The following is a 20,564-nucleotide window of genomic DNA, read 5'->3' as shown; positions in this document are numbered from 1 at the left end:
CGGCGGATGGAGTAAAGTGGGAAGGGCCGTTAATGGAGGTGGTTCATGGAAAGCGTGTGTGGTGCCTTCCGAGACGCGACGAACGCGTAAATTTGGCGTTGGGCCGCCGGGGAAGGAGGCAGGGGCCGTTTTGCAGGGGCAGGAAGGTGAGTTTGGTGTGATGTTAGAGCGAGACTTGGCTTATCTGTGTTAGTTGGGGATGTGTAGGTTGAAGTAGATGATAGCTGTAGATAAAATAAATATAATAGGCCAGTTGGTTAGACAGAGAAGCTTCTCCTTATGTCTTTTCTCAAAACATCAGAAATAAATCACACAGAAAGACTCGAATATTCATGGCTATAGACACAAAGGTAGACTTGTCAACGCATCTTCAATTGTTCTCTCACCTTGTGCTCCACTAACAGACCCCGCGACAGTGACGCGACCACTCAGCCGCACGAAGATAAGCCGATAAGATAGGTACAGAACTACCGATATCCAGCTGTGGCTGGTGACGCAGATTCCCCCGCTTAGTCATGTCGTGGGGTACGTAGCCCGGGCTGTCTCAGCCTCCGCACGGACGATGGGCTCCCTCACCTTATTCCCGCTCGGTAAAGCCCGCGCCCACCGTCACACCGAGAACCCACACTCACCCACCGCGCCAAACATTTGATGGGCCGGTCCATTTCCACCGAAGCGAATGCGCGGAACTGGAGGCTGTTTGCTGGGAAGATGGGAAAAGCAACAATCACTGCTAAAAAAGAACATCCCCATAATTCCGGGCTAATCGGGTCTTGGCTCAAGTCAGAACGTTACAGCCATGATGCCATTTCCCCCCCTCTGCCATCAAAGAACCCTGCACCCCTCCCTCCCTCCTTCGTCCGCTCCGAAAAAACAGAGCCCGCCTCCAAAAACTAGGGGTCTTCGTGGTCCCTATTTTTTGAGCGGAACACGAGATGATCGACATCACTTAAAAAAGAGAGAAGGGATGCTGCGTAGACCAGCCAACGCTGAATGATGACGTGACGGGCATCAATCTGTCTCCAATGCCCGGCAGCCAGGTTGAGAGAGAGGCGAAAGACTAATGCCAGGGCGCGAGGCCAAGATCATCGAGAAGACCTGCAGAGTCGCTCTTTCGAAACTAGTCGTCACTCGCGCTCGACGTATCGCGAGGGTCTAAATCGTTCAGGTGAGAGGCGGTTCGTGGTCCGCGACGAGTTGCAGTAACCCAAGCAAACTCCAACCTTCTCTCCGTATGTCGTTCAGCGGAGTCGATATGCTTAACCCAAACGAAGCTACCACCTGCCATCTCACCCTTCCAAGAGCCGGCCTCTCAAGTCCGCCTCGAACTAACCAAGTCATAGATCAGCATCAGTTAGCTACCTACAATACGAATACAACGTTTCCTCCAACGTTTCCTCCATGACCATCTTCACCCCAAGTATTCATTGTCGCATCCAAACCTCTCCAAGCGCAAACCCCGGGGGTGTCAACCATCGTGGGATCAACAAGCTCCCTCTACCTTCGCCTGACGTCGCAGCGTCCCCAGTCATGGTTAGAACGTATCCGTAATAAAGTGTAGGTACTATGTTTGGAACACGGCACTAAAATGACAAGAAGCGTAGCATCTGCAAGCGGCTGCACCAGCACCACATGCTTGACTCAAACCCCCAGAAAAGAAGCTCGCGGGCGTGGGTCGCCCTGCCCAATTCTGACGAGAATGATACTAGGACGATCCCAGAGCCATGAGGACAACAACACCCGTCGGAACCGGCGTTGCGGCTGAAGTGTAAAGCCCTGAGATTGAGATTTGGTTTGATATGTCGCGTTATCAGAGCCCGAGGTCGAGGTCGGTTGGTTGGTTAGCAGTTAGCTACTAGTTTGTTGTCAGCCTCACATGCACATGTCTCGGTCTCGTTTCCCCGGAGGCTTGGCTGGAACAGGAATCCCCGGATATTTCTTCACGTTTCTTCTTCGCATGCGGTCGTTGGGAGGAGAAATCGCAATGTTTTGCTCAAGAATGGATTTTCATATTCGAGCATTCCACACCTCCCCGGTCTGTCTCGCTTCCCCCCCCCCCTCCTCCCCATCGCGGGGGTTGCTTCTCTGTGGTATCATCCTCCCTTGCCAACCAGTGTGCTTTTTGTCTTCCCCCCTGCTCCTCCTTCCTCTCCTCCGCTCGCCCGTCCCCTGTCGTTTTTGTCTTGCCCGCAGATTCAGATTAAGAATGGTTTGAAACAGGAAACCATTGAAGAGTATCGTGTACTCGGAAACACTGGAAAACAGAGGATAAGACGCGGAAAGAAACCCGTGGGTAGCGATCGTAGAAACAAGCGTGGGAATCTCGGAACAATGAATCCAACCCCGGCACCTCCGGAAACCGTGTGTGTAATCCCGGGATGGCCTCTGTATGGTATCATCCCACCCAAAAGCCAAAGTCCAAAAAACGCCGATGTGATGCAAGTTGTGACAGTGAAAATAAAGGAAACCCAGAAAAAATTCAATCGCCCCCAAACGACCGTGTGAGTTGTCATGTCTCGAAAGACATTCGTACAGGAACAGGTAACAGGAAATTTTCGAATTCGGATTTCTTCGCGCCGCCGTCGGGGTCCATTCGGGGCCCATCCCGTGGGCCTCTGTAATCGTATTCGAGTTCGCTCGTGGTGTGTCGGGTATACGTCTTAGTCGGGGTTGGCGATGTAGAGGCGGCCACCCGTGAGCGTCGAGGTGCGCTCGTCGACGCTTCCCCTCCTACGGAGATCGTCGGCGCCCTTGACGCTCTTCTCGCGGGTGACGGTAGAATGCATGAGAGAGTTGCTGGCCAGCCTGGCGGCATCGTGGCCCAGGGCGCCCAGCTCGCCCACGTTGTCGGCCCTCTCGGCGCTGCTTCCGGACGACCCAGTCGTCATGGCCCTGCCACTAGCATTGTCGCCCAGCGTGTCCTCCTGCTTCTCCTCAACCAGGCTGCCGGTCCTCTCGGGGGTGTCACCGGGGCTCCATCTCCTCCCGCTGCCGCTGCCCAGGCCGCCAGAAGACCTGTAGCCGGGGCCACGACGGCTCGCGGTGCTGCTGCGGCCGCTGCTACCGGTGCGTCGGTGGTGCAGACGCGGGTCGTCGTCGTCGCTGTCCTCGCCCTCGACCTCTGTCGCCGACAGACGCATGGGGACACCGCCGACGCCGACGTGGTGGTCCGGGGCGTAGCCGACGACTCCGGGCTTGCCGTGGTGGCGGATCTTGGCGGCAACCTTGCCCGTAGCAGAGATGCCGGTGCTCGTCCTTCCACTGGGGGCGGCGAGGCCGGAGGAGGTGCGCTGGCCGCCGATGACCTCGAGGGTGGCACGCATCTTGGCGGCACGCTGCTGGGCCAGCAGGCGGGGGTCTTCGTACTGGGCACGATCGCACCATACCGTCGCCTTCTGCTTGCGGAGGAGGGCGACGTAGCCTGTGGGCTGGGGAGAGCCGCCGCCTGATCTCGAAGACGTCGAGCGGCGGAGGTCTGTTGTGGGAGAGGTGCGGTAGGCGGCGGGAGGGGGCACGCTCGACGTGGTGCTGAAGGTGTTGACGGAGGGAGAGCGGCGGCTATGTTGTTGCGGGTGGCCTTGTGCGTGGGCAAGGTGCATCGGCGTCGGGCTCTGGATGGGCAGAGGAAAGGTGTTGGAGGAGACGGTGCGGGTGCGGGAGTGGGAGTAGACGGCGGACGAGTCCATGGGCTGCTGGCGCCGACTCGCCGAAGGATCTAACATGGCGGAGGATTGAGGCTATCGTGATGTTGTAGCAAGGTATTGTCGGAGCAGGCAGACAGGCAGACTGAATGCTGCTGCTGCTGCTGCTGATCGAAGATACAGTTGATGATGAAGTCGGTTGTTTTGCTTTCCTTCCCGGGGCGATCCAGGTTGACTGATGGGTGACGCCCGTTGGGTATGGGAAGGAAGACGAAGATGTTGGTGTGGTGATGGTGGTGATGTTGGAGTTGGAGGAGAATGGGAATTGGAAGACGAGGGGAGGGCGAAGGTTATGAGTGCAGCTAAAAAGATACCTCGCTGTAGGTACCTTTACCTGACCTTGAGGGTCCTTTTCAGCTTCCAGGTTGTCGCTCTCAGGGCAGCAACGACGGCCCGACGCTGTGGATGCGCCCAAAAGTGCGTGCTTCTAGCGTCTAGCGTGCCCGCTGCGTGGTGGGTGCGCCTGGAGGAGCTGGTCGGGAAAGCCGAGAGCGGCTAGGAAGGCCAAGCCACGCCTGTGAGTTTCTCTCTCACTCTCACTCTCTAAAGAGCTATCGACTTGTCAATCTGACGCCCCGGTGCAGTGACCAACGGCCTGTCGCGCTAGGGCCGAGGGAGAGGGGAGCTGAAGTCAGGGCAGAGACTAATCGGTAAGGATGATGGCTGGCGATTGAGGGACTAAGCTGAGAGTCGATGCGAGCTCGTGTCTGTGTCTGTTCCGTCCGTCACTATTCGGAGACGCCTTAGCCTTTAGTGTAGGGCGACCCTCAGTGGAGCACCGAGAATGATGAATTGATGATGGCTGGTTGTTGAGGGATGATGCCTCTGAGGAACGTCTCGTCGATAGTGTGAAGGACGTAGGGAGTCCTTGAAGGTAAACACAACCCACGAGGGAGACACACACGACAGAAAGACCGTGTTGTTTTGTTGTTATTGTTGTTCTCGCGCGCGGAGAGACGAGACAAGACACGGCGCCTCGGATTAAGAAGAGGGTGGGTGAGAGAGTGGGATGAACAACAACAGAGTGAAGTGAGTAGTACTCAGACTGAGCGAGGGCGGCCGAGTAGGTAATAAGCAACTCTGAAGAACCCAAGAAGCCGGATGGACAAGCAGCCGAGAAGAAATGCGGTAGATATCAGCCAGTACAGAGTGAGTAGCGTCCTCCTTACATCTATGTATGTATGCACTATGGCATGTACTTGAGTACACGCGGGATGAGATCAAATGGACACGCAGATGAGTGACAACATTCTGAACAGCGCCTTTGTCTTCCTTTCACTTCCACCTCCAAACCCTCCGCTCCGGTCGGTCACTCCAAGTGGGTGAGAGACTGATTGAACTGAAAGTGGGATGGGCAAGGCAGGGCCATGGACAGGGTCAACTCACCATCATCACCACCACCACCACCACCCAAGAGATTCACAGGGACAGGGGCGGAGAGAGGGACATGGACAGGGACAGGGCCAGCACAACACCACGCCAGACCAGGACGGGACTGGACAAGCCAAGAACGAAGGTGAGAGGTGACAGGGTGACAAGGCCCCCGGTCCAACGTTGCATGCGCCCGGGGCAGCCTCTTGAGTCTTGGTGCATCCGTTTCCCTCTCACCTCTCACCTCTCACTCTCAGTCCCCTCTCTGAGGTGTGCTCAGTCTTCTCTCCTCCATTGGTTGACTGCCGCCGTAGCCTTCTCTCAGTCTCTCCAGTCTCTCACAAATCGATCCATCACACATCCATTTCTCTCTTCTTCGTGTCTCCCCTCTGCCCCTCTCCACTCCAACTGTCAGTCTGGGGCGCTGCGGTCACTGTCGTCGTCGTCGTCGTCGCCGCTGCGTACTCTCACCACTCGCCTGACAACGAGAATGGAATCGTACCCCCTTAGAAGTTAGCCTCGAGAAACCATCACTCTCTCCACTCACAATGCTTTCACTAAACACTCACAATCTGCACGTAAACGCCCGTCCATCCGGTCCTTCAGTCTCAAGTCTCTGACCACTATCAGCCCCCTTTCCCGCTCACTTCCAAGAAAATCATCTTGATCTCCTCGAAATCCCGTCCCTCATCCGCGCAACACCCCCAAATCTCGATCGATCGTGATAATCCACCGAAGAAGTCCCCTCCCCTCCCCTCCCCGTAGCGTCGTCAAGCCACAAGAACAGGTTCTCCAAAACCCAAGCACCACCACGCAAAAAACCCTACCGATCCAATCACCTCCCTCCGTCGCGCTCCGTTGATGTAATGCGTCTCCAATAATGACCGACGCTACGGGCTGGCTATCAGGGGATGGGGCGTTGACATACAGTTGCCGCCGCCTCGCTCGCGCCGTCTACTGGCAATGGCAATGTCTCCGGGCATACCAAGGCAATTCCTGCGTAAAACGACATCAGAAAAAGTCGATCATTGATCTTCAACACGGTCGTGTCCCCATGCCATGCCGTAATGTACTGATCTCCAGGGCCTTTTTTTCTGCCCCTTTTTTTTCCCCTTCTCTCCATCATTCGTTCGCCCTTCCGTCTCGCTTGCCTTTGCCTTGCCTTGCCTTGCCGGCCGCCCGTCCCTTGTCCACGTCCTGCGGTCCCTGTTTTCCTCCGTTCCTGTTCCTAGTCTTTACCTCATTCATCCTCCGTCAACTTTCCCTGTTTTGGGGGGCCGTCCGTGAGATCGGATCGGTGGTCACGGCGGTGTTGCGCTGCAAGTTTACCGGTTTTCCCTTTGAATCCTTCAACCCCTAGTCTCAGTCTTTCTTGGTGATGTCTCCATTCTCGGTCAAAGAGGCGAAACGGTCATCAAAAGATCAGCGCGCCATTGTTGACTGCCGACCGCGTTCGAAGGGGTGGCCGCCTGATATCGCGACGCTCAACAGGGAACCGTCGTGTTTGCCACGCAGGGCAGGTCACTTACCGTGCCAGGGCACGACGACCACGATATCGATGACGGGAATTGCGAATGTGATGTAAGATGCGGGCATCGCCCACCGTGCCACCTTGTCTGTCTGTCGGCCGTTTACCTTGGCGATAACGCCGGGCTGATATCCGCCGGGATACCTCTCTACGACAGACGACATCACTCGCGCCGTGGCCTTGTCCCGTCTCAACCTCAGATCATCTCGGCCGAGCGTGGAGAAAGACGTGACAGCGCATCCCGAGTATGATATGAACTTTTGTCTACTCGGTGAACCATTATAGGTAAAGGACACACAAAGGGGATTCACCTCGGCAGGCCATGACACAGGAAACGGGGGTCAAGGGCTACAGAATCTCATGTTTATTCCCGTGCCGTCGACTATCCGTACACAATTGCCAATGCGGAGACCGCATGCCATGCCATGCCGATGCAGCACGAAAGACAGAATGCGCCATCAGCAAAACCAACACGCCCGCGGGCCCCAACATATGCGGCGCCAATGCATGCCAATACCCAATATCACAATCACCATCACAAAAACTCGATACATTGCCGTACTCCGGGCCTCCAAAACGGCATGTCCTTTTCCTATCGAGCTTATATCCATCCCCATGGCAAAGCGGCTTGCCCAAGATGGTCTACAGCGAGGGACTTTGCTGCGCTCAGCCCATCTCGAACATGCAACTATCTCGTCTTACGTGCATGCACTCCACAAACCAACAAGGCAAGGGAGGAAGACCACGACATGCAAGGCAAGGCACGACGCCTCCAAAAAGCACACACTGAATCCCGCCCCCGAACGCCGCCGCGTCTTCTTGTCTCCATTTCTTCCTTTCTCCAGGGTCCACAGAACTTCCCGAGGTGGGGAGGGAAAGGATGAACGCGTCGTGGGTTATCTTTTCCGGTGAGAGTTCCCAAAGATCCAGGGGTTTGGTGGAGGGGAGGAGGCAAACATCCGAAGCCTTGGAGGCCAAGAGGCGAACTTTTTTCTTCCGTCTGCATTTCTGCTTTTGACATCGCCTCCGCTACGATAATGCCAGCCCGCCAAGAGACCCACGATCCGGCCGTCCTCCGAGTTCAAGACTCTTGGCCTCTCCGGTCGCCAGCTTCGCAACTATTCCCACATTAATCCCCCCTCCCCCATCCCGTCCCGATGGTAGTAGCAAACCAACTATGTCTATACGTCCTGTTTTTTCTGCAGATTTTCTCTGGAGCTCTTCAAGTATGATCTCAGTCCCCCCCGACGACCTCTGACGTGTGAAATCCAAAATGTCGATGTCAATATCACACAGCAATTAAGAAACCATGTCACCCCAGTCCCGTCGCTCCAGCGAAGCAGAAGAAAAAAGACACCCCTCCCTTCCGTTCCAAGGTTTCTTTCTTTCCCATCCCGCGCCCCGGTCGGTACCAAAGAGTCGGACTTGGCGGGGTTGTTGGGTGGATGTCTTGCCGGACGAAAAAAGAGGCGAATGACATGCCTCCCATCGCAGAAACCCGCGCGCCGGCTCGGTTCTTCTCGGCCGGGTGGTGCTCCATAGCTGACACCAAATCGCAGCAGCAGCAGCAGCAACATCCTACTTACTCCCTTTTGCGCTTCCCCCGGCCGGCTGTCGACCCGAGAGACATCCAAACCACGTAGGTATGCGCTGTGTAATACAACATGTACGTACGTCGGCAACACACATCTCTCACAGGGCCCCCGTATGAACCAGCCGGCGGCGCATTACGAAAGCAAGCCCATCAAAATCCGACGGAACGACGGGAGGGAATTCGAAACGCCTTCGTTCTGCGTGCGACCCCTTCATACTACGGTCTCACCGTCCCGTCGGTCGAACCTTGGAATGAAGAGATATGAGGTCAAGACAAGGGCAGAAACTTGGCTTTTCCACTTCTCCCCTTGCCTCACAGCCTAATAAGCTCCCTTCTCAGTCACCTCTGCCTCGCCTATATTGCGCCTTGTCCAGAGTTCGACCCCACGCGGTTCTGTTAAGGATTGGGTGAGATCAGATAAGGCAGCTACATAGCTCGCTCGGGTTACACATAAGGCAGAGCAGCGGCACGAGCACGCTCTTTTTTTCTACAACGTTGTCATCGGTTAAGACGATGACTTTTACTTGCCGGCAGCTTCTTCGTTGTCAACCCATCCCCCCGCCCAGAATCGTACCAACTCATGTCCCCGCGTGATGTCTAAACCATGCCCACGTCGCGTTGTTCGTCTTACTCATTGCTCACTTCACCCATCGCGAAGCCTTACTCGGGCGAGGTTTCGGCTTTGGTCTCACCAACGAAACCCCCCTTCTCACTTCCACCCCAAACAGGTTTCGCAGTGACAAACCCGTCAAGTCAGGCTGAAGCAGAAACCACCCCCATCCCGCCAGTACGTGCGCAGCCAAGCAGGTTTTTTTTCATAGTAGCACAGCAGCAGCAGCAGCAGCAGCAGCAGCAGCAGCAGAAGAAAAAGGCGACTAGTAGTTTCACAGACGCACCGGGAGGCGCGATGATCCGGCTGCTATCACACCGCAGAAGCAGGCCCACGGCCCGCGGCCACCAAAAGACGCCCAGATCAGACGTAACGTGTAAGCCGCGTTTCTGCACGCTCTTACAGAGTACAGCGGAGGGCAAAGCAACAGAATCCCGGGAACGGACTCGGGCGTTCCTGTCCTGCAAAAGCATGGGCGAAAGCGGAATCCGGGGAAAAAAGAGGCAGGAAAAATGAAGAAGAAGAAAAAAAGCACGTTCGTCTTTTTCTGCGTTCGACGATCCATGCGGCCTGACGGGAACCTACACCCAGCCCAGCCAGCCCCCTCGTCTCCACGATCTCGGGTGCAGGCTCGAAATATCTGAGAAACTAATGCCTCCATCGTCGAGGCTTCTTCCGTCCGGGGCCAGTAACACCGGGCTGGTGAGAAGACTCAAGACATGAATTGCCCCTCGCCTCCGTCTTTACGCGCGCGGAGAAACTGTAAAGTACGCCTCATATTTGGCACAACCCGTTTACAGACAAGCCACGATAACCCTCTCAGACCCTAACCCCGGCGCGCGCCGGCCCAGCTCTCTTCCAGGTCAGGTACCAAGAAAGGGGTACCGTATCCAACCAGGGGAAGGAAGTCTACCTTAATTACACAGGGCCGATTCTGACTGGCCCGGGGAGAAATATACATGTAATCTTTTCCGTGCCAATGCAGAGACGAAGGGCGGCGGGCTCGAGATGCGATAGGATGCCCCCCGCGCGGCCTGCCATGCGTATGCGTATGTCCTTTCCAGCTCCTCGTCGTGCCGGCCGCGCTAGTGAAAGCAATAGAACTATTCTTGGGAAATCCGTACTTTCTTTCACTAGTAAAGCCTGGCAGCACGCCTCGAGAAGCTCCCGTCTGATTTCATGCTCTTTGCCATCTTTCGTCGCTAGACTAGACGCCGAGTCGGAAATGGGCGCTGGTGTCTAACGGCATCCGAGCCTATGTTAGGACACCTCGAAGCGCGATATCTTTGCAATTTCTTCCATGGCTGACAAGCCGTCACTTCACTGACGTATCGTGGCTAGCAAAGCCTCACGTCAGGCTGCCGAGAGAGATGCTATCAATCGGGCGCCGCCACGAATGTGATGGTTCTGCTCGACTTACAGCCACCGCACCGCCGTGTAAGCGCATCGCAATCGAAAAAGTCCAATAGACTGTACGCTACCCCACGACGTCTCATTGCGTCTCTGCCCTCCTGCGAGATTCTGCCACGAGGGCTGGCTGCTGGCTGCTGGCTGCTAGCCGTCGTCGTACAGAAGCGATCCAATCGTCAAACCCCGTCCACTCTCGTCATGATCCTCGTTCACCAGGTAGTGCCAGCTATCCAAGGATACGCCGTCTTAAAATTCCGATGACACCTCGACCGGGGAGGTAGCTTCGCCAAGATGGCATGGTCCGAAACTGCGGGGAGTTATGAATGGTAGCATTTTCATGAGAGAGAGCTCCGTCGAGCTGATGCGAAGCTCAGCTGTCCCAAGTCCAGGGCCAAGCCCGGAGTTTGTCTGGTCTGAAGTCTAAGTCGGCAGATTTCGTCGATATCTCTCTGAACTTCCGTCTTCCTCCGGCGGCCGCGGCGGCGGGGAGCTGTGTGATGCGCAAACGAAAGCAGCATACACCGCACCGGTGACCGCACGAAGCTAGCGACTTGGCTGCGGCATTTCCATGTGCCGGCCGGCCAGAGCTGCTACGTGAATTACCAGTTTTCTCTCGTTCGGTTCTGCGAGAAACTCAATCCACTCCAGCCTGCTGCCAGCCTGCTGGTGCTTTCAGAGCTTGCAGCTTACAGCTTGCAGTTTGCAGTCAATCTGGAGCGTGGCGCCCATTGGCGTTGGCGGAAAACACCACAAATCAGATCATGTGCAGAAGCCTCCACAGAAGCACCCCGGTGGGGACCTGGGTTTTCCATGCATGTACATACTCCATCTCCAAACCACCCCAGCTCATCACGAATCCCATCATCGACCTTTTCGGGGAGGGAACAGCTGGGCATTGAGGCTTGGCGGCCGCGAAACCCTCTCTCAGCTTCTTCTTCGTCAAGCCCGTCGCAGTGACCCCTCCGGATGCGACTCGGCGGCGTCGAATTGCACTCACGATGCGACGTCTCCCACGACAGGCTGATCTCACACAGATTGAACGAATAAACCTCAGTGAGGGGTTTTACCTACCTTTGCTTGCTTCCCCCCGCCCACGAACTGAATACCTCATCGTGGAAAAAAAGCAGAAGGTGGTAAGCGGCACGTCATGGCATCGTCAAGGCGGCCCTATAATGCCACCTCGTTATCGCCCGCTGCCCTGTTCCCTAACCCGGCAGCTCGCCAAAATACACAAACGAACCCGGACCTTGAACATTCGCTCACCGTGTTGCTTCGAAGCGCTGTCCCTGGGCCCTATATTGTGTGCGTGATATAGACAAGGCCGGGTAGGTTTTCCCAGGCGAGAGAGAGAGAGGAAGAAAGCCAAGCTCCAGCGCGGCAAACGACACGCTCATCACTCACCAATCTTCGGCGCCAACCGACTCTCAACTCGACCTCTCTCTCGTCCGTCGCATCTCCGTCTGCGACGCCGTCGAGCTATCTCAAATTCAACTCGCAGGGATACCGCTCCCCCGCACTCGCGCCTCGCCGCTCATCGTCGCGGATACAGTGGGCAGAATATTGCGAAGACGACAACCCTTTTTGCTATGTACTGGCGGGGATCAGACGGGGACGCATCAGCTACTGATGTTAATCGAGTCCGTCCGAGTCAAGAGACGTTTAAGCCGGTCGGGATTTCCCTCGAGAACGTGGCCTAGCCCTTCCGCACCAGCGATCCAGATTTCGCGACTTTGACAGCACCATCGCCCGCAACTCTGTTCCTCTCACCCTCAGACATCAGACGTGCCATGACAGCACGACAAGAAAGAGGTTGGTAAGGCAGAGGCCACTGCGAGGCCAATGCCCTCCCGCGAATCCCGGCGCGAAAAGGGCACACCTCGACTTACACACACACACACACACACACACACACACGGCATCTTTGACTTTTACGTCTTTGCGACGGTGACGCTACCTGATGGCGCAAGCAGCTGACAGAAGACGGTGCGAGAGAGGCCTCTGCGCCCCAGCCTCGTCGGTTCAGACCAAAAGAGTCTCTCGCACATACAACGGCTCGGTCGCATTGCTGACTGCCGCCACGGGAACCCTGCGAAACGATGCTGGGCCGTGCCATGTTAGTTAGTGTGAAGGGAGGGAGGGGATGGGGGAAGCCGAGGACGAAAACGGCGCTTGATGTTTTGCAAAGGTCTCCTCCGCCGCTACGGCGCCGATGGGCCAGCTCGAGAGCCCCGGAGCGTTGTCTTACTCTCCGGCGAAGATGGACACTGGATCCATGTAGGTCGCTTACTCGCTTGGTCGCCGACTCGCCGAACACATCGACCTTGAGAGATACTGCATGGCATGTTCTTGGTGGCTGGCGAGAAGGTCGAAACCCTCTACCCTATTCCGTACCTTAAACCCAGCATCGCGGACCCGGACGTCGCTAGCTCGCCCGCATCTTCGCGTGGGATACGTGAGCGGCATGTCCGGATCCGGCAGCTGGTGGTGAGCTTTCTTCGCAAGTCCACCAGCCACCGGGAGGAAGAAGCCTATCTGAGCTAAGGCGACGACCGACAAGGTATGCTTAACTTGCGGCCGACTAGGCCAGGATACGCGAAGAACGAGTCTAGATGAACATGGCTACACCGTAGATGAGTCGAGTCGTAGTCAAGGCCTCGCATCGTGAAACCTGCTTCTCATGACCAACGACGGTCTCGATCCTCGGCGGCCCTATCTGATTCCAGATAAGACGATGGCGAGGTGCCATCGGGGCGGTCGAGATGGGTACGGTGAAGGGTTCTGGCGCGTGTGTGCCAGCGTTACATCTGTCAAAAGCACGCACACAAACATTACCCCACCAGTCCCAAAAAGTGCGAATAGCTTCGCTTTTCCTCTCTCTCGCAGAGTCGCAACCATCCGAGGACGGGGGCAAGCCCTGCACCAAGCTCCCGGACACACTGCAGCTCCAAAATCTTGGTTTTGCCCCCTCCACTCCTCGCAACGTCCCGTTTCGGCTCGACTAAGCCAGAATCAAACATGCAGCCCGCCCGAAACAATCACCACCCGCAGCAGAGGCTAAGCCCGTTTCCCGCCTCCATCGCAACATGAAAAACTTGATTTTCCAGAGGCCCCAGAGCCCCCAAAGTCGGCAGACGAGTATGGAACTTTTCGACGAGCTTCTAGGTTCAAAGCCGGAGGTCCAAGTTACTACATGCCCCTCGCTTGTTCTGCGAAGCTACTGCTGTAGAGGCGCGAGATATGCCGCGCTAGGAAGAAGAACAAGACCACCTCCCGGGCCCTCGGCAGAGCCTCTGCGGAGCTGGCGCGCGGAATACGCGACAGGACCGCCGATGAGCTATCCAGATTCCGATCTCGTCGACCACGTCGTTCCCACTCCGGCGTCCATGGGTTGAGGATACCATTAAATTGACGGAGTCGATTTGTTATATTGGAGGAGAACGCCCGGGGATCCGCTGCTGCATGGAGTTCCCGTCTGTCCCCCTCTTCTCGGCCGCGAGCCGAAAAGAACATGATACCCCTGACCACTCGTAGTTTAAATGCCGCGACACAATTTCAGAAGCGGCCGTGGAAGAGCTTGGAATATGATACGGAAACGAATGGCACGATGCGTGCAGCTGTGCGGGCTTATTCGGTCCTCATCAAAAGTGGCACCATTCGGCCTCTTTCGGCCGGCCTTTAGAAGTCTTCGGCGGGTATCGCGGAGTTGAGTCCGGAAGTCCCTTGGCTACAGACCCTTGATCGCTCCGGCCGGGACCCCTTCCCATCTCTGTAGTTTTCTGCTCATCGGCCATCGTCGATCCGACATTCGCGATTGCTTCAATTTCCAATCTCTTCCATACCGAATTCTCTCTCATATCGGAGGAAATCCTCCTGAGCGGACATGCCCATGTTTCTTCTTCGCAAGGATGTTAAACAACGTTTAGGCTTTTGGTCCGCGATATCCGGCAGCAACATGACTCTCGTATGATGGACCAGAACACAGAACACATCATCATTCCGTCTGCTTCCGTTGTCATAACACTGCTAAACGAGGACGCCAGTAAGCCAAGCAAAGAGCCGAATAGCGACACAACAAGGTGCTCCGGCAGCCGCCGAGAGTGAATCCCCCACCGTCATCGTCGCATGTCAGATAAGCTTCAGCCCACGCAGGCTGGGCGACATCGTAAGCTTTCGCAGGCTGACGGCGTCTCATTCAAACTGAAATGGGCCGACGACGCGCCGGAGCCGAGGCGGGAGTTAAGCTTAGAGAGAACGTTGTTCACGCTGGCGGGAGGAAGTCATCAGACAAGCAAGTAGAGAGTTTGATTCCGTGACTTTCGCGTCTTCCGGCCGCCGCGCGAGGTTGACTAAACCACACCATGTCAGATATTTGAATTCGCCGAAGATGGTGTGCGGCCCTCCAACCGGGATCCCTCCGTCGGCTTTGGCGTCTGTCGTTGATGCGCCCGTACTCGTTGGCGAGGAACATCTGAAAGCCTCAGCTTGATGACGGGGTCATCGCAGCCATCACATGTATTCCAAGACGAACTGATTGGCCGGCACCGCCTACATCACCCTCCGAGTTCCAGACCCTTCCCGGTCTTCGCCCCCAACATCCCCGTCCGTCTCATTCATTCATCGCAACTTTCAAGTCTCCAACCTGTCGGGCCCGATATCACATGCTCCTTGACACACACACATCCCCAAGTTCCATCGAAAGGTCCAGACTCGCCCACCCCGCGAAACTTCACGTCCGCAGCCGTCTCACGCCGAAACACTTCGCCTCGTCCGCGTGGCCATCCGTCGCGTCCGGGGCCGGACCCGACGGCGCCTCGTCGACGCCCAGCCACACCGGCTCCGCATCTCGGTCTCGGGGCTCGTACGGCGGGAGGCTGACGGCGACTTTGTGGGTCAGCGACTCCGGGATCCGGCGGCGGACGTTGGCGGCGATCGAGAGCCAGTGCCGTTCGTGGCATATGTCGCTGTCGAGCCAGAGGTAGACGGATGTCAACTCGGGCGTGTCGAGTAGGCGGAGGATGGCGCTCCAGGATTTGAGCCATTGTGCGAAACTCGTCCCCTCGTGAACGTGTCGTCGTAAGGAGAGGTTGATGCGCCGGAACGGGTGGCCGGCGGAACCGCGATATCGAATTCCGAATAGGCTTCTGGCGAGGGTGATGTCGGTGATTGTGAAGTTTAGGGATTGGTAGAGGGATGCCGCGCATTGGTGATACCTATTCCACGGAGTCAGTGGCCGCAAAGCATCGTGTTAACCATCTCCCGGGCGGTTTATATATAGCTTACATCCGCTTGCAAGTCAACATCATCGGTAGGAAGGCCGTCCATGTGTCGACCTTGATGCAGTGGCACCCCCTCGCAATATCCTTCCATATCTCCTTCTCTTCTCTTGCCTCCTCACATTTCCAGTGATCACCCCAGCTCGACATCTCCCGCTTGTACCATAAGGGACCCGATCCACGAGCATCAGGCACCATCCACATAGCCTCCCAGAGATCGTCATCTCCATCTCGCCCGCCGGACTTCCCAGACTGATCGAATACACAGCGGCAGTGGGTGTACCCGGCCGGCGTGCGGATGATATGCTGAGCGGTTCCAGAGTCACGCCAGAGCTCCTGGTAAATCATCTCCCGAATCTCCTGCGGCAACCTGACGAAGAAGTTCGACTGTGATTGCCCATGCGTGGCGAAGTCGGATGCGTGGTCATGATTGCGTGGTTCGAAGTCGGTCCAGAAGTCCCCAAACGATGGGTTGAAGGAATTGAGCGATGGAAGAGTAATCGATGAATCGCTGTCGTAGCACAGTTTTGGCTGGACCCCAACTACCCTCACTCCATCTTCTTTCCGAGTACGTCTAGTGTTCCTAGTGAGCGCCTGGATCAAACAAACCGTCTTCTTCGCCAAGGACCGCACGCCGAGACGCCCGGCTCGTCGGCTCTCGTCCTTCATCTCGGTAAGCAGTCTGTGATCCCGACGCAAAGACGGCAAACCAAAAAAACAGAAACACAGAGAAAACAAGAAGAGAGGAAATCAAACGGTTTTTAAGAGGGAAAGAGAAAGACTGAACACCCCGTCATGCCCGTGCCAGCCCAGCAAACGGGTTATTGAACAGGGCAAGTCTTCCGCCAACCAGGATGACAGGCAAGCAAACGGCGTCGATCGAACCAGGCTCCGTTGATACTGCCAAAACGGTCCAGCAAACACTCGGGCCACGGGCGAGAACCCGGATCTGGGGTTTATGTTTGCTTCCATTTGAGAACCAACGAACCGTTCAGGGAAGGGCTGCCGCATCAAGTATGAAAGGGGGAAAAGTACAGAAATCTCATTTCAGTGACTGTTGGTGGGTATTATAAACAATGCTATTCGACAATCCTGAGAGGTAACCAACGCCTTGTGTCATTCCATCCCGATAAACTTATCGTGCACATCATCTCCGACCCTGCGTACTGTACCACCTGCGGCACAGCATGCGAGCGATTAACATGTGGTACGGCCTCCTTGGCAGTATCTCGGTTTTACTTCTGCTGCTCCTTCTTGCTACCGCCGAAGAGGCCACCAACGTAGCTGCCGGCGCCCTTGACACCCTCAGTGGTCTTGCCGGCGACGGTACTGCTGCCGTCGGCGATGCCACCGGCGGCGGTGTTGACGGCGCTGGAGCCCGGGACGGCGGTCGGGACGTAGCCGCCATCGTCATCCTTGCCTTGGCGTTCGGCGCGGTTGAGGCCCTCCTTGGAGGCGAGGTCGCCGACTGGTTGAAGGAGACCTCCTTGACCGACCTGGCCGGCGGCAAGGTTGTGGACGCCGTCTTGGAGAGTGTCGACTTGTTCTACACCGGTCACCTTGGTCTTGCCGAGGGTGTCTGGAGATGAGCTTGTCAGCTTTTATGCCTCATACACGACAGAACCTTCTGTTCAAGAAAGGTTGGCACGATGGATAATGAAACTGGAAACTTACCCTTGGTAGTGTAGCTAGCCTTGTTGTCCTTAGTGAACCAACGCAAGTAGATGTCCTCAAGCCAAGGGACCCATCTCTCGTACTGCTGGTTGTATGTCTGCTTTGCCCACTCCATGTTGTTGATAATATAGAAGATTTGATAATATTGCTCGGTGTACTTTACTGTGGGAGAAATCGACTGAAGTCTAGAATAGATCAACCAGATGAACACCTCAAACGGAACAAACAGTCGCGAAGGGCACTCTCTGGCCTGATATAAATCCCTCCGAGGCCCCCCAGCCTGACCCGACACACATACACACGCACACGCTTCGTCAGAGTCGTCACTCGCCCATCCCTCTCGCAGGCGCGTGTGCGTGCGTGTGGCTGATGATGTCTGAAAATACGTCATACAGGTCCGTGATGGAGGCGTCGACGCGGGATGCCATAGGCTGCGCGGGGAGAGGCAACCGGGGAGGACCCCCGTCTGGACTCAGAGCTGACCCCTGCTCGGGCATCATCAGCGCAGTGACACAAATCCGGGAAGTTGGCAGCCACATCAAACTCGCGTGCACGCCACGGCCAGCAGCTCCATTTATCGCCAAAAAGTGATCTAAGAGTCTGGGTATTGTGTGGATTCTTGCGAGCCTTAACTATCCAGTGGTGGAAAATTGCGTAAATTGCTTCAGGGTCAAGGGATAACCGTTGTACCTAGTTTGATGCCATCAAAGCAGCAAGTGTTGTGCTTCGACACGTGGGATGATGATGCGAGTGATGGTGAGACCCCCAAAAAGCTGGTCAGGATCTCGATTGCGGGTTGCGACGTCATCCCGCAGCAGTGGGGCCCGTGCTGAGCGGAAGGTGGAGACAACCAAACCGCCTGGTGGAGCCCGGCTCCGGCACCGGTGCCCCATCGAAAAGGTAGCGAGCCACGGGCCGGGAAGACCAGCGATTAGGCCAGGAACCGCTGTTGGGATTTGAGATGATCGCTTTTAAGCGAAACATGCAGATTCGTATGCGTGATTCCTTCCTTGATACAGGCTAGCTCGGGCGTAGGCTATTTTCCTTCGCTGGAGAATAGCTGTACTTCCGTCTGCGCGTCTTGACAATGCTGCTCTAGAGCGTCTTCTCTCGTTTTATTTCCACCTATTGACAGCGCTTCACCATTTATAAAAATTCCTTGAAAAGTCACTTAGCTGCATGTGATCAACTTTCTTTAAACAGTATTCTAGAGCTCATTAAGCTCACTGATCTGGCGGCACCCAGCCCACTTCCTCCATAGGCCATTGTATCCAGAGCTTATGATCCTGATCAAGTAATGCCCAGGCCTGGGATATCAAATGTCTCGCCCAACCTTGCAGCCACCACTGACTCTCTAGCCGACTCAATACGATGCAGAAATGTGCATAAATAACAACGGCTTCCTGGTTTGTCTCAGGAGACTTGAGCAAGGGCAGAAAGTCTTCCGCGACGAAATATTTCCAGATGAACATGTCCATGATATCCATTCCGCGTTCTCCACTATATAGGGCCAGTGAGAGAGGATGCCGCAGCTCGTCGATCGCGTAGTTATAGGTGTTGAGCAGTGCTTCGTCGTGGCAGTTGTCGTTGATGAGCCTTCTGAGGCTATTGAGTGCCTCCGGATGTGTCGAGGAATCGCCCCTGGCTGTGAAGAATCGTTCTGTGGCGTAGTTGATGATGGGCCTCAGCATGCCGTTGTAAGTCCTCGCGTTGAGCATTTTTATAAGTGAGCAGGTTCCCGAGAGTAGAAATGTCCAATCGGGGAATGCTGATTCCCAGACAACGGCGGACTCCTTGAGATAACGCCCGGAAGCAAGAGCTGGGAAATATGTCAGCTTGTGATATTCAACCGCATCGTGCGACGGCATCGTTTGCAGGAGCACTGGGGCAGTATGTGGGGACCCCGACGTACCGAAGAAGATGGTCAAGAGGGAGAACAAAAACAAGTTCTCCGCGTTTCTCTCGTCCAAGCCACTCATCAAATCCATCGCCTCTCGGCTCGCAATCCGATGATACAGCAATGCCTTGGCCACCAAAGCCTCCTTTCGCTCGGGTTGTTGATGGGCAAGATGGAGTGCCGATATTGAAAGCAGCGTGCGCATGACGTAGTCGCATTTCAACGCGAGGCGCACGACAGACACCCTCCACATTTGGCAGACCAGCGGATCCGTCGACAGTGTCGTATATACGGAGGTAGTGAAGTTGTGTATCAGTTCCAAATCGACGAAGTTGAGATCTCCATCCGCAGGCGGGAACGCAAGCTGTGACTGCGATAGGACTGGTCCTGATATCGCAATATCGCTCGAGGAAGGCTGCAGGGAGATTTGCATGCCAAACGAGGAGAAGGGCGGCGATAGTGGGTGGCTTTTCAGGAAGTCGCAGGCCACGAGATGCCTGACGCAGTTTTGGCATGCTGGCTTTAGCTCGTCGCACTTTCGAGTTCCCAATATTAGCGCGTGGAATGATTGAGCAGGCTGATAGAACCGTTGATTCGGGTGAAGTTCCGACTGAGATGTTCGTGGTGCGGGAAAGGCGAGGTAGGGATGGAAGCAATCATCGACAAATGACATTTGGGTCTAGGTGGAAGACGAACCTTGATTTTCCGCTTCTTACATGTCTGACATCCCAGCTTTGACTTCCTGTGTGGTCTCTTCCTGACTTTCAAAGTGCTGCTGTCTGTGATGACCTCCATCGTGCTGAGCCCGCCCCCTGGCTTCGACCATCCATGAAGGTCGGTGTGTGTACCTCACGGCACCTAAACCCGACCACCTAGGGAGTCGTCTGTGCAGCTGTCGGAGCCGGCACTGAGCCGCAGATGCGTGCAATCTAGTGTCTGACCTGAAGATCTGATGTAACTTCAATGATGGCCAGATGCAGGTTGTCTGAAAAAACAATGCTGTACCCTCGTCAGGAGTCGTGTTTAGTTATGATCGGGACGGCGGTCGGGGCTTACGGACGACGATCCGAAAATGACGAGGATCGCCCCGCAAAGTGGTGTTCGTATCGCTCGGTTGACAACTGACACCTCGGGAGCTAAGCCGGATGCGGAATACAGCTGAAATAGACTCAGTCGCAGCTTGGCGTGTAGGTTGAGAACATTGCACCGAGAAAACCGACAAGACGTTTGCTTCCTGGATATGGGCGTTTTACATATGATCCATAGAACATTCGTTCATTATTCGCTGGAGATTGAAACGGTTTTGATTCAGTCAAGTCTTATGAAGCCGGTGGGAGTCTTTTGGGAAGGGGTACCATGACTTCGGACGAATGGGAACTTCTAGTGAAGAACCGCGATGGCGCTGGACTGTTCAGCAGAATTACTTCTATCAAGTTTCTCTCACAATATACAATACATAAATTAGGCCGCGGTATATTTAATTAAGATGAGTTGGTTTATTGAATG

The 20,564-nt window shown here is 55.5% G+C and overlaps 3 protein-coding genes across 3 annotated transcripts; all 3 read right to left on the bottom strand.

The window, feature by feature from the left end:
- Positions 1-2,660: 2,660 nt before the first annotated feature.
- On the bottom strand, positions 2,661-3,722 carry CkaCkLH20_07688 (uncharacterized protein; the record flags this gene model as incomplete). Its single annotated transcript, XM_038890405.1, has 1 exon — positions 2,661-3,722. The coding sequence occupies one exon, from the start codon at positions 3,720-3,722 to the stop codon at positions 2,661-2,663; it is 1,062 nt and encodes a 353-aa protein (XP_038744455.1).
- Positions 3,723-14,940: 11,218 nt separating this feature from the next.
- On the bottom strand, positions 14,941-16,156 carry CkaCkLH20_07687 (uncharacterized protein; the record flags this gene model as incomplete). The annotated part of the gene is made up of 2 exons (XM_038890404.1): positions 14,941-15,424; positions 15,495-16,156. The coding sequence occupies 2 exons, from the start codon at positions 16,154-16,156 to the stop codon at positions 14,941-14,943; spliced, it is 1,146 nt and encodes a 381-aa protein (XP_038744454.1).
- Positions 16,157-16,722: 566 nt separating this feature from the next.
- Positions 16,723-19,491, bottom strand: CkaCkLH20_07686 (C6 zinc finger protein; the record flags this gene model as incomplete). The annotated part of the gene is made up of 4 exons (XM_038890403.1): positions 16,723-17,066; positions 17,162-17,323; positions 18,513-18,980; positions 19,074-19,491. 4 exons carry the CDS (start codon positions 19,489-19,491, stop codon positions 16,723-16,725), a joined length of 1,392 nt encoding a protein of 463 aa, XP_038744453.1.
- Positions 19,492-20,564: the final 1,073 nt, after the last annotated feature.

The sequence above is a fragment of the Colletotrichum karsti genome, assembly GCF_011947395.1.
Source record: "Colletotrichum karsti strain CkLH20 chromosome Unknown Scaffold24, whole genome shotgun sequence".
NCBI lineage: Eukaryota > Fungi > Ascomycota > Sordariomycetes > Glomerellales > Glomerellaceae > Colletotrichum > Colletotrichum karsti.
Note: the sequence above shows the minus strand (reverse complement) of the source record. Positions and strands in the feature narration are given on the sequence as shown.